Source organism: Sorex araneus, chromosome 6 (genome assembly GCF_027595985.1).
Source record: "Sorex araneus isolate mSorAra2 chromosome 6, mSorAra2.pri, whole genome shotgun sequence".
NCBI lineage: Eukaryota > Metazoa > Chordata > Mammalia > Eulipotyphla > Soricidae > Sorex > Sorex araneus.
Genome location: NC_073307.1, coordinates 135415759 through 135428841, shown reverse-complemented (window position 1 = coordinate 135428841; position 13083 = coordinate 135415759). Strand labels below are relative to the sequence as shown.

The window sequence follows — 13083 nt, the reverse complement described above, 5'->3', positions numbered from 1 at the left end:
TTTAAATGCTTTGTTTGGTTGGTTTGTTTTTTGGACCATACCTGGCTGTGCTTAGGGTCTACTCCCAACTCAGTGCTCAGTGGTCACTCCCAGCAGTGCTCTGGGGACCATGCAATGTTGGGAATCCAGTCCAGGGCCTCACACATGCCAGAGAAGTGCTCTGCCATTGAGTCACATTCCGGTCTATCCTTTCAAATGTTTATGGCATGGCTTGTGATCTATCTTGATACATGATTCTTGTATATTTGAAAGTAATACATAGCCTGCCAGTTGGAAGACTAGTATTACAGAAGTGACAGTCATATAGCTGACTTTTTGTACGTTTTCTGTATATTTACTGAATGGATTTTTTTTTAGTTTAATTTGTTTTTCTTTTTAGTTCTGTCTTCCATTTCATGTGTTAAAGAAAAAATATATATATACATATATATATACATATATATATATATTTTGCCCAGTACCAGTGTTACGGTTTTGTACTTGCAGAGCTGCTACATCATCCCTACCCCTATTGTGCTAGGCTCCCTTCCCCATTATCTCGTTTCCTCCTCCACCCCTCATCTCAGAGCCCTCAGATCACATGCAGCTCGCTCAGTGCTGTTTCCACTGGGGATTATCTAATCCCTTGATTTATTTCTTTATACTCTGCAAATGAGTGAGATTGTTGGTGTCTATCGTTTCTTTTTAGCTCACTTCACTTAGCATGACTTCCTTTAGTCCCACCTATATGCAGCAAGTTGCACGGTCTCACATTTCCTCAAAATGTGATGCTACTCATAGTATCCCATTGTGTGCATAGGCCAAAGTTTCTTTATCCACTCATAGGAACATTTTGAAATAGGAATTGAATTTCTCTAAAGTTCACATTTTCTGTTTCATTCTTGGGGTTCTTTTGGGCATAAAATTATTCACAGTATCCCCTTGTGCCCAATTTGGCACACAAGTTGTTTCCTGATCTTGGCTGTGATGAACATAGGTGTGTATATGTCCTTTTGGATTAAAGTTTTTGTGTTCTTGGGGTAGGTGCTCAGGAGTGGAACTGCAGAGTCAGGTGGAAGCTATGTTCTTAATTTTTGGAGAAATCTCCAAACTGTTTCCAAAGAGGCTGAAGAAACAGTTCCCCTTCAGAATGCTGTGTCTTCGAGTCACTATAGTTATTTGGGGCCACCATCACTAGGATATTGTGCATCCTGTGCAAACTGCTCCGGACTGATCATGGGAAACAAACACACAAGGACTGTCCAAGCGAACCCAGGGTGGCCATTGCTCCCCCATGGTGGCTCCCAGCAAGTGAACCTTTAAGTTAACAGACATTAAGGACAGTTAATAAGCATATCAAGATCAGTAGGTACGTGAAGAGCCAAGACTCGGGTATTTCACGTAGCAAAAAATATCAGGCACCCTTAAAGTATAGAGTAACTTCAAGATAATTTCCTATATAATTTTTGCCCAAGTTGCCCTCTGCAGCTAAAAGACCCTAAACTGTTTAATTGTTTGCTTTTCCGGGCACACTTCCTGTGGCATGTTTGCAGTCACTCTCTATTCCTCATCTCTCCTATTCTTTCCTATTTTCCTATACTTTACTTGGTGCATGTTTGCAACTTCATTCTGTTCTAAGGCCTACACTTGCTTTATTATCCTGGGGAATCTCCCAACCTTGGAATTTTTTGTTAGGGGGATGACTTCTCACACATTAGCAGCAGAGAAAAGTTCATTTTTTGTTGCAGTCCACACTCAGTAGCAGATGATCCAAAGTGTCTGGTGCATTTGCAACAGCAAGGCAGTCTAACCTATTCCGGTGCTCTCTTCTCCATGAGACAAGCTGTTATATAGACTTCAACAGCATTAAAAAATAGTTCCTTGCTATCTGACAAACCACATCCTTGCCAGCATTTATTGTTTCTGGTCTTTGTGATATAGACCATCTCCCTAGTGCGAGGTGATGTCCTGTTGTCATTTTGATTGCATTTCCCTGATAGTCAGTGACAGTGGGCATGTTTTCATATGCCTGTCACCTGTCTTTATGTTATCTTTGCTGGATAGCCTGTTCATCTCTCCCCCCATTTTTTTTTTTGATGGGGTTATTTTTGTTGTTGTTATTGAGCTTTGAGATTGCTTTTTATCGTCAGTATTAGCCCTTTGATGTTTGATTTACAAATATGTTCCCCCATTCGGTGGGGTATCTTTTTATTTAGGCTTCATTTCTTTTGCATTGCAGAATTATTGTTTATTTAGTTATTTTTTTAGTTTGACATAACCCCATTTGCTTACCTTTGCTTTTGTTTTCTTTGCCAACGCGGTCATATCATTTGAAGACTCCTCCGAGGTCAAGATCTTAGAGTCCTGCCTGTGTTTTCCTCGTTGTATAGAAACAGGTTTGATACCAAGGTCTTTAATCCATTGACTCACCCTTTGTTTATGTTGTGAGATAGAGGTCCAATTTAATTTCTGTGGCTATCCAGTTTTTCCAGCACCATTTGTTGAAGTGGGTATCCTTGCTTCATTTCATACACCTAATCCTTTGGTTGTAAATTCACTGTCCATATATTCTGGGGTTCATATCTGGGCTCTCAGTTCTATTCCATTGATTTGAGGGTCTGTCTTTGTTCCAGTACCATGCAGTTTCGAGTACTGTGGCTCTAGAGTAAAGACTAAAGTCTGGGAATGCAGTACTTTCCATATTCTTTTTTCTTAGGATTGCTTTGCCATTATGGGAGTTTTGTGGTTCCATATAAATTTTAGAAGTATTTTATGTCCTTGAAAAATGCTGTGGGAAATTTTGGTGAGGATTGCATTGCATCTGTAAATTACTTTGGGTAGGGTGTTCATTTTAACAATCTTGATTTTTTTTCAATCCATGAACAAGAAGTAGATTTTCATTACCTAGTGTCTTATTTCAGAAGTAATTTATAATTTTCACGAAATTATAGGCCTTTCTTCTCCGTTAAGTTGGTTACTAGATACTTGAGTTTTTGGGACATGATTATAAATTGGATAGTTTTAACATTTAAAAAATTGTGTGTGTATATATATATATATATATATATATATATATATATATACACACACACACACACACACACACACATATATACTTTTTGGCTTACCATACTATTAGTAATGGTTTCTCACAGACATAATTCTGACACCACACTCATTACCAGTGTACCAATCTCACTCCCCCAAGGACATCACCCCTAAATCAGATCGTTTTGAAAATGTTTTTCTCTTTTACATCATTGTTACATAAAAAATACAATAGATTTCTGTGTATTGATTTTATAGCCTTAGTATATAAGGTTATTGTTTCTAGAAGTTTTCACTGAAGTCCTTAGGTTTTTCTGTGTATAATACCATGTCATCTACAAATAGTGATAGTTTAATTTCTTTATCAATTTGAATTCTTTTGACTTCCTTTCTTGTCTAATTACTGTGGCAAGGACTTCTCATACTATGTTGAATAGTAGTGGTGAAAGTACAAATCCTTTTGTCGTACCTGATCATAGAGGGAAGACTTCCAGCTTTTCCCCATTAAGAATATTAGCTGTGAATTTACTGTATATGAGTGATCTTTACATATTGAGATAAGTTACTTCGGTGTCCATTTTGCTGAATGTTTTCATTATGAATGGTTCTTACCTCTTTACAGATGCTTTCTCTGCATCTGTAGAGGTGATTATATGGCATTTGTCTCATTTTATTAAAGTGATGTGTCACATTAATTGGTTTGCAGATATTAAACCATCCTTGCATCCAGCGTGACCATGATATGTGTTTTGCTTAAGATATTGTTGCATTTGACTCACTAGTTTATTGAGGATCTTGGCATCTGTTCATTGGGATATTAATCTTTATATGTATATGTATTGTATGTGGGTTTTTTTGTTAAGTTTTGTCCTGATTGGTACTTTCTGCTTCCCTGGATCTGGGAATCTAAGTTTATTTTTTTTAATTGAGTCACAGTGAGATACACAGTTTTTAATTTAATTTCTTAAATTTGGGGGAATTTTTTTTTTTTTTTTTGCTTTTTGGGTCACACTCAGCGATGCTCAGGGGTTACTCCTGGCTTTGCACTCAGGAATTACTCCTGGCGGTGCTTGGGGGACCATATGGGATGCCGGGGATTGAACCCGGGTCGGCTGCGTGCAAGGCAAACGCCATACCCGCTGTGCTATCGCTCCGGCCCCTTGGGGGATGTTTTTAATTACTGTCCTGATTTCTTTGATGGTAATTGATATAGGCAGGTGTTCTGCATCCTCCTGGCTTAGTCTTTGGTGGGTTTTATTTTGTTTTTTCTCTTTCCTTTTAGACTTTGGGTCACATCCAGCTATGCTCAAGGTTTACCCCGGCTCTGTGCTCAGGGATCACTCCTGGCAGGACTGGGAGACCATATAGGGTGTGGGACATCAAACCCAGATTGGCTGCATGCAAGGCAAATGCCCTACCCACTCTATTATCTCACAAGCCCCAGTCTTGAGAGGGTTTTTTTCTTTCTTTTTGGGTCACACCCGGCAATCCACAGGGGTTACTCCTGGCTCTGCACTCAGGAATTACTCTTAGCAGTGCTCAGGGGACCATATGGGATGCTGGGAATCGAACCTGGGTCGGCCACGTATAAGGCAAACACCCTACCCGCTGTACTATCACTCCAGCCCAGTCTTGAGAGGTTTAAGACTGAAAATTTATTTACCTAGATTCTTCAGTTTAGTAGTATAATATCCTTTGTAGTGATCCTTCTTTCTCTCCCTCTCCCTCTCTTCCTCTCTCTCCCTCTATGCAAGGCAACAAGTGCCATAACCATTGTCTCTCTGGACTCCTAGTTTGTAGTAATCTCATACACTCTTGTGTTTTTGGTGTATCTGTTGTAATTTCTCCTCTTTTATTTCTGATGTAATTAATTAGAGTTTTCAGTCTCTTTTTAACTTTGTGAGTCTAGCCATGGTTCATTCTTACTGATTCTTTAAAACAACTCTTGGTATTATTGATCTTATTTACTGTTGTTGATTTTTGTATTATTGACTTCCATTAAGATTTTTTTCTTCTCCTTCTGCTTTCTTTAGACTCCATTTTTTGTTCTTTTTGTAGAGGTGTGAGGTTTAGTCACTTTCTTCTTTTCTTGCTTCTTTATGAATGCCCAGATGTTAAGAACTTCCCTTTTGTGTGGTTTTTGCTGTGTCCCATAAGGTCTGAAAGCTCATATCTTCTTTCTTGTCTAAGAATCTCTACTTCATTTTTAACTTCCTCTTCTACCTGCTCAATAGTGTGTTCAACTTGAAGTGTTAGTTTTTCCTAACTTCCTTTCTGTAGTTTATTTCCAACTCCAGAGCATTGAAATATAAATAGGAACTTGACATTATTTCTATTTTCTTGAATCTTTTAAGACTTGTTTTGTGTTCCAGTACGTGGTATATTCTTGAGAATGATCTATCTGTACTTGAGAATAATGTGTGCTCAGCTCTTGCTGCATGCTGGTCTCTGTACATGTCTAATAAGCCTGTCTCTTCCTACTTTTCCTTTAAAGCTGCTGTTTCCTTATTGATTCTTTGGTTGATCTATTCCTTGGTAAGAGTGTGGCATTAGAACCTTACTACTATTGTTTTGCTCTTCATGTTTTCCTTCAGGGCTGCTAGTAGTTGTTTTAAGTATATTAATGACCATTTGGTACATGTGTTAATGAGAGTTAAATTATTTTAGTGTATAGATCCTTTTGCTTATTATATACTGTCTATCTTCATCTTTCATTACCTTTTCTAGAATATTTGCCTTTCGCTTTGGATCACATGTTCATATTCATATCTTACTCCTTACTCAGGGGTCACTGCCGGTGAAGCTTGGGGAACCCTATATGGTGTTAGGGATCAAACCCTAGTTAGTACATTAGGTCAAGCAACCCTACCTACTGTACTGTCTTTCTGGCCTGAGATTGGTGTGTTCAGGCCATAGACATTAAAATTATTGAAAGGAACTTAATGTCATCTTTTGTATGGGCTTGGGATATTAATATAGTTAGCCTGTGTTGTGTTTCCTTAGCCTTTTTTTTTTTATGAGACATTTGGTGTATCTTAAAGGGCTCATTTAATGACCAAGAACTTCTCTAGCTATTCTTTGTCAGTGGGGTTTTATATTGCACCATTAAATTTGAATAGTAAATTAGCTGGATGGATTATTGTTTGGATGTCTGTTTTATTCAGTGTGTTGGAGATATCATACCATTTCCTTTATGGCCTGTAGGGTTTTATTCAAAATATTTGCTGTGATTTTTTTTTAATTGAAATACCATGAATTACAAAGTTTCAAAGATAGTCACATGCCAAACATGATGACCTCTCAGTGTCTGTATTGCAAGGTATAACTCCCAAAAGTAGAGAGTATGGGGAATATTGTCTGCCATAGAGGCAGGGGGAGGGTGGGAAAGGGGAGGTACCCAGGATATTGGTGGGGGGGAATGTGCACTGGTGGAGGGATGAGTATTTGATCATTGTGAGATTGTAACCGAAACATGAAAGCTTGTAACTATCTCACAGTGATTCAATAAAATTTAAAAAATTAAAAACAAAAAACAAAGGTAGTCACATGGAGTTTCAGGTGTACAGTGCTCAGAACCAATCCTGTCACCAGTGTCCACTACCCTCCACCAATATCCCAGTTTCCCTTCTGCCCCCAGCCTGCCTCTGTCCCCTGTGATTTTTTTTTTTAATGAGGATTCCCCTATAGGTAATACTTGATTTTGGTCTTACTTTTCTCAGGATAGTATCTTTAGCTTGTGCTGTTTTAATTATGTTGTGTTTGGGTATTTTTCTTAGGTTTTTTTTTTCTTGATTGGTACTTTCTACTTCCCTCGATCTGGGAATCTAAGTTGTTTTTTTGTTTGTTTTTTTTTAATTGAGTCACAGTGAGATACACAATTACAAAGTTTTTCATGATTGGGTTTCAGTCATAGAATATTCCAATACCGTCCCTTCATTAAGTTGATCTTTAGATTGGGTGAAGTTTTCAGCTGTAATTTTTCTTCAAAAAATTTCTTCTGTTGTCTCTTTCCTCCTCTTCTGGTGCTATATAATTTACACATCATTTCTCTTCTGGCCGGCCCATAGATCTCTGACATTTTATTTTTTTTCCTTTTTTTGGATGGTCTGCCTGGGTTCACTCCTCTGCTTCTGCCATTCTGCTGCTTATTCCTTCTGTTGCATTTGTTTTCTTACTTTGCTCTTCACACTGGCAATTTCTGATTGTGTTCTCCTCACTTGTTCCCTGTTGGAACTCTTGTTATAGTTCAGTGGTGAAGCCTGAACGGCAGGCTCCCTTTGAAATCCTCATCTCGATTAGATTGGCCTTCTTCGCTGGAGGTCTTCCCAAGCTTCTATATTGCTCCCTGGTGCGGGTGGATTCCTCTGCCACTTTGCTATGTCTGATGCTTCGGCTGCTTCTCCAGAATGGGCTGGGCGTTGGCACACTGGGGCACAGGGAGCCCAGGTAGCTCCTCATCCAAGAGGGTGGTGGCCTGGGACCAGCTCCCACTGCTCTGTATCTTGAGGCAGGAGCTGTCTCTCTCTTGCTGGGGGCTTGGTTGGAGGTGTTGAAATTTCTTTTTCATGCATTTTGAATCTCTGTAATTATTCTGCAAGTATGCCTAGGATTGTTGTCTTTTAATGATTTTTTAAAATAAAATCTCTTAAAATAGTCCTTGTTTTAAAATGCCCGATATTCCTGACCAGAGAGAGATTGAAGCCTTTTAGGTTTGGGCAGGCAATCCAGTTACACTGGATTTACTCTGCCCTTTTTGAGGACTTTTTAATGTCTGTTAGTTTGCCATAGTTCTCACTAAAGAACTGTGGCTCCTAAGCTTTTCCATCTATGACCTCCTTTAAGCTGTGAAAGTTATTGAGGATTCCAAAGAACTATTGCTTTTGTGGATTTTTTCTGTATACATAATGTTGGATATTAAAGCTGGGACGTTTTAGGAGCCCTCCAGAGAGACAGTGCAGGGATTAAGGTGCTTGCTGTATATGCAGTCGACCCTGGTTCAGTCTCCCATACCACATACAGTCCCCTAGACCCAACCAGGTGGTGACTTCAGAGCACATGACCTGGAGTCTACCCTAAGCACAACTGAGTGTGGCTCAAAAATCTAAAATAAAACAAAGGAAAAAACTGAGAAGTTTAACAGATGAGTTACTATTATTATTAAAGTTTCAATTTTATAATTTTTTATTACAGTAATACTTATTACATATTCAACCCTCACCTGATGGTTGTCACATACTGAGTTTTCACTTCCTCTCAAACACGAGAAGCATCTAAAGGCATGCTCTGTCTTATAGAAACTGTGTTTCTCCCTTAAATTTTTTTATTAATCTTTTTTATTATAGTTCAGGCAACATCGTTACAATAGTGTTAAAGTTTATGGTATTGTACACAGCTATTGTACCCAGCACCACCACCAAAATGCCCATGAGTCTTAACCACTGTCCTGTGTCACCTGTAATCTGATCTTCATTTACACCATCCCTCCTCCACTCTTGTTAGTCAGTTTTTTGACCCAAGACCTAGAATTTGTTTGATACTATCAGTTCCCGTATTTTGACTTTCTCTATAATGTAGATGAATAAGATCATTGGTACTTGTCCTTCTGACTTATTTTGCCTAACATGATACCTTCCAGTTCCATCCAGATACCAGTGAACTACCAAATTTCATCATTTTTTAAGAGCTGCATGGTATTATTATGTATGTCTATGTATATCTATATATACACATACATATATATATATATATATATATATATACACCATAACTTCTTTATCATTCATCTGTCATTGGACATTTGGGCTGGACGCTTTTCTGTTAAGGATAAGAAATCAATAAAAATGAAAATATGAGATTTTTCATCAATGATTTGTGTTATTTTCTCTTTAAATATTAGTCTTGATATATAAGTTCAGTTGTTCTTGCTTTCTTTTCTAACCACCATATGGTTAATAGGTATAATTATTCCATTGGTTTTATACTTTGATTTCACTTACCATTTATGTTTCATTGATTTTTTACTTGTAATGTCTGGATTTTTGTTGTTGGTTAGAGACTAGGGCTACTTGTATATTTCCGGTCTTGTCTCTTCTTTTCTTCCTCTGTTCTGCTTAGTAATTCTTTCCTCAATTTGGAAGTTCTGTTGAATTTTACAGCCTTTATTCCCTAGTTTTAAAAAAAAATCCAAAAATGAAAATAACGTTGGGCCGAGGAAATAAGTTAGAGGCTGGAGTTATGCCTGGCTGTGCTCTGCCCAGAGTTCCAGCTCAGCACAGCAAGCTCCTCGCCCCCTGCACTGAGGGCTAAGCCCCCGTGACCCCTGAGCACCCGTAGTGGCCCCGGGGACTCCCAGCGTCCACCAAGCCTTAGCAGCAGTGCATCCTCAGACCAGACCACAGAGTGTGATTGTCAGGAGTGCATAGCTGGGCTTCCTGTAGCCAGGAGTGGACCCTGTGCTGGAGACGCTGCCCTCAAAAGGAGTATTTTATGGCGTTTGCGTATATTGTCTCAGCAGTTGCTAGTGGTATGCTAAATCAAAGGACAATTCATTTGACAAATCCTAAAGAGCATTTCCTTTCTTCCACATTACTATTCAACAAACATTTATTAACTTACCTACGGAAAATGCAGTGAAAAATACAATCAAGTATCTACCTCAGAATTTATATTCTTGTGGGAAAAGACAAAGTATGGTAAATAAATAGTATATGCTTAGTAATAAACAACTGCTCTGGATAAAAAAAAATCAGAGCAAAGAGGTCATACCTGATTGTAATTTCCATATCCTTTGTTTTGTTTCATTGGTTTTTATATTGCTGGCATCAAACCCAAGCACTGCTGGCAGGCTGTGTTCTGCTGGTGAGCCACAGTCCTAGCCCTGCATCCTTTTTCCTGTGAGCTTATAAATTAATTAGTAAATCTTGTCAGTGTACTTCTGTGATATAAATTCAGTAACATTTCGTGTGGGATGCTTAAGTATAGACCATTTGTAGCCTTGTAGTAATTACAAACTGCCATGTAAAAAAATAAGTACTATCTTATCAAATATATTCACCACTAAAATTATACTAAGTAGTTTTCAACTGTGATAGAATAGTATAGAATCTTGCATTAGCATTGCTTTATGCAGAGGTGTTATTCAATCTATAAAGGTTCATGTCTGGTGTTTGAGATTCTAGTTGAATGAAAATTTGCGTTAAGGGACAATGAAACTGATGGAAGTTCTTAGGAGAAACTGATTTTTTTTTTAATTCCAGGAAATGGGTCCTGATGAGTATGAAGAAATGGAAGAGGAAGAAGAGGAGGAGGAGGAAGAAGATGATGACGATGATTCCGCTGATATGGACGAATCAGATGAAGATGAGGAGGAGGAGAGAAGGAGAAGAGTCTTCGATGTTCCCATTCGCAGGCGTCGCTGCTCTCGCCTCTTCTAGCTTCATGCTCTAGAGGCGCTGAATGATTCCAGTCTGTTAAATAGATTTCCGAATAATGTAAATAACTAAATTGTTCTCAGCATATAGCAGGAAAACTAGCATGAAATATTGTTCCAGGCCTTGGGTTCTATGCGACACTTCTTAGGAATTGGGTTCTTTTGGTTTTGCTTTGTATTTTTGAGATGAGGAATTGGAATTCTTTTTCTTTCCTGGAAGTCAATGAGATAATAGTTCTCTAGCTAAGGAATAGACATTTCTTTGTTTTAAAATATTTTATACTTACAAATAGTTGGAAATGGGAGGAAATTGTTCTGAATAAGGATTTAAAATGTAGCAGCAATACCTATACAAGGATAGAGAAAAACTATGTGACTGAATGATTCTGTACAAAGACTTCTTGCAGTTGTGAGTTATTTAGAAATGAAAAGAATTTTTAATTAGGCTAATCCATTTAGTGATTCCTATATATTTTTTACTCACAGGGGACTTATTGACTAAATAACTTGAATGCTAGTTGTTTGTCCTTTCTTAGACAATCTATCCTTGAATTAAAAAATTTCATCACCACAACCTTGAATTTAGGGTCGGCATCACTATGACCTTGATCTTGAATTTAGTCTTCAACTCTCCTGACCTTTAAAGTCTTCGCACTATGACCTTGAATTTAAAGTGCTTTAATACTACGATCTTTATCATATTGTTCACAGATGTATCATTTTTGAAATGTAGTGTGTAAAAGTATGTGTTGTATTATTTATTAACAAAAAGTTCTTCACAATGTCTCATGTAGTCAAAATTTGTAAATACTGCTTCTGTTTTGTTTCTCCTTTATACACTTGACTGTCTAACTTTGTGATAAGTGACATGAGTTTATGTTAAGATTTAGTATGTTTTCCTGAAAAAATGGATTTTTCCCTCCTGTAATTATATAATTGAGGGTTTGGAATGAAACACCTTTCAGGTGTCAAAAACTCATTTTAAAAACAAATTTTGGTTCTGATTTTGTATTTTGTGCAGTTTCCTATTTTCCATAAACTTATTAGTAGTCAGTTTTTGTTGGTCAGTAGGGAAACAAGCTCCATTCTCATTGGCCTGTTACCGGAGTCTCACTGACAGTCACTTGCTGGCTTCACTCATTCACTGCCTTGCAGACCTTTGTTTTCCTGAGATTAATTTTTTTATAGAGGAAATTGTACAAAGCAGGATGTGAACACAGGCGTTAGCAACTGTCATCAGGGACCTTGAATATTCCAGAGCAGAGTTAGTAGTTTTACCTAGCTTTTATTCATTTATTTAGTATTAGTTTCTGTGTGCCAAGGACCAAACTTAGATCTCATGCATATAAGTTATGTTTTTACTGCTGAGATATACCCCCACTCCCTTCCTACTTATTTTTAAAAATAGGTTATTTTCTGGTTGCCAAATCCTTCTCTTAAGCCTAGCTCTCCCTTTATTTAATCAACACATATTTTGAAAAGGTGTGCTTCTACTACAAGAGTAGTTTAAAATGCATTTTAGCTGAAGATAAATCTGGCCTTAGTTTCCCTTGCTATTTTTATTCTGTATTCTGGAGGACCTTTTGGCTCTCAGTTTCTCATGATGCCCCAAGTCTCTGCACTCATCCAAACCTTACTTATCAGAATGTTTCAGGCTTGCTTAACCTCTCATCAAAATTCATATTCCCCTCTGTTATATGAATGGCCTGTAGTTTATACTTAGATTTCATCATCATCATCATCATCATCATCATCATCATCATCATCATCATCATCATCCTGTTGATCGTCGAATTTCTCGAGCAGTCTCAGTAACATCTCCATCCTAGCCCTGAGATTTTAGAAGCCTCTCTTTACTCGTCCTTCCCAACAATGCCACATTGGAGGCTCTTTCAGAGTCAGGGCAATGAGGCCCATCATTGTTACTGGTTTTGGCATATGAATACACCATGGGGAGTTTGCCAGGCTCTCCCATGTGGGCAGGAAACTCTAGGTAGCTTGCCAGGTTCTCCCAAAGGGGGAAGTAGGCTATAAGATGTTGCATGGCTGACTGCTTCGAGGCCGAGTGCTTCCGGGAGCTTGGTTTTAAGTCTCTGGATGTTGGCCTTTGGTGGGATTACACGGCTCTGGGGCAGTCCCTGGGTGTGACCGCCTAGCTACTGGAAAATGGGAAATCTGGGCGGAAGAGGCCCAGTCTCGATCCAAGCAGGCTTGGAGATCTCAGTCTCGGGTCCCACACACCTGGGTTCCTCTGCCAGTACCTTCATGTGTGAGGCTCATTCGAATGTATGGAGAGGGGCCTTGAGCATGGCTGCGGCTGGGCTCCAGAGGTCTTCAGCTGAGAGAGCTCTGCTTAGGGTAGGGAGGGAAACTGGAGCCCAACTCACCGAGGGGCCCTGGGGAAGATACCCAGGCACTCGGGCAAGAGACTCTTTACTTAGATTTAGTTGATAATAATTTTGAATATTATTTCATTGGAAAGATCATGTCACCTATGAAAGAGATTCAGAGGCTGGCTAGAGTTTACTTTGGGTGAGTGAAGTCCATTTCCATTTCTGAGGTTTCTTGAGAATTTCACCTTAAAATGAGTTTATGCTGCATGTTAAATAGTTATTCATTTGTTGAAA

General features: G+C 38.5%; 1 protein-coding gene and 1 non-coding gene across 3 annotated transcripts in view; both read left to right on the top strand.

Moving 5' to 3' along the window:
* Positions 1 to 11460, top strand: part of FBXO3 (F-box protein 3) — a 48174-nt gene extending 36714 nt beyond the window's left edge. The window contains exons 11-12 of one of the 2 annotated variants that reach the window (XM_055143111.1): positions 2316 to 2375; positions 10284 to 10412. In XM_055143111.1, the coding sequence (XP_054999086.1) occupies positions 2316 to 2339 (24 nt within the window). In that variant the 3' untranslated portion in view covers positions 2340 to 2375; positions 10284 to 10412. Of the gene's footprint in view, positions 1 to 2315; positions 2376 to 10283 lie in introns of both variants that reach the window. The other variant, XM_055143110.1, reaches the window with a different exon arrangement.
* LOC129406337 (small nucleolar RNA SNORA28) lies at positions 1726 to 1844 on the top strand. Its single transcript, XR_008630944.1, has one exon. It is a non-coding gene; the product is annotated as a small nucleolar RNA SNORA28 (small nucleolar RNA).
* Positions 11461 to 13083: the final 1623 nt, after the last annotated feature.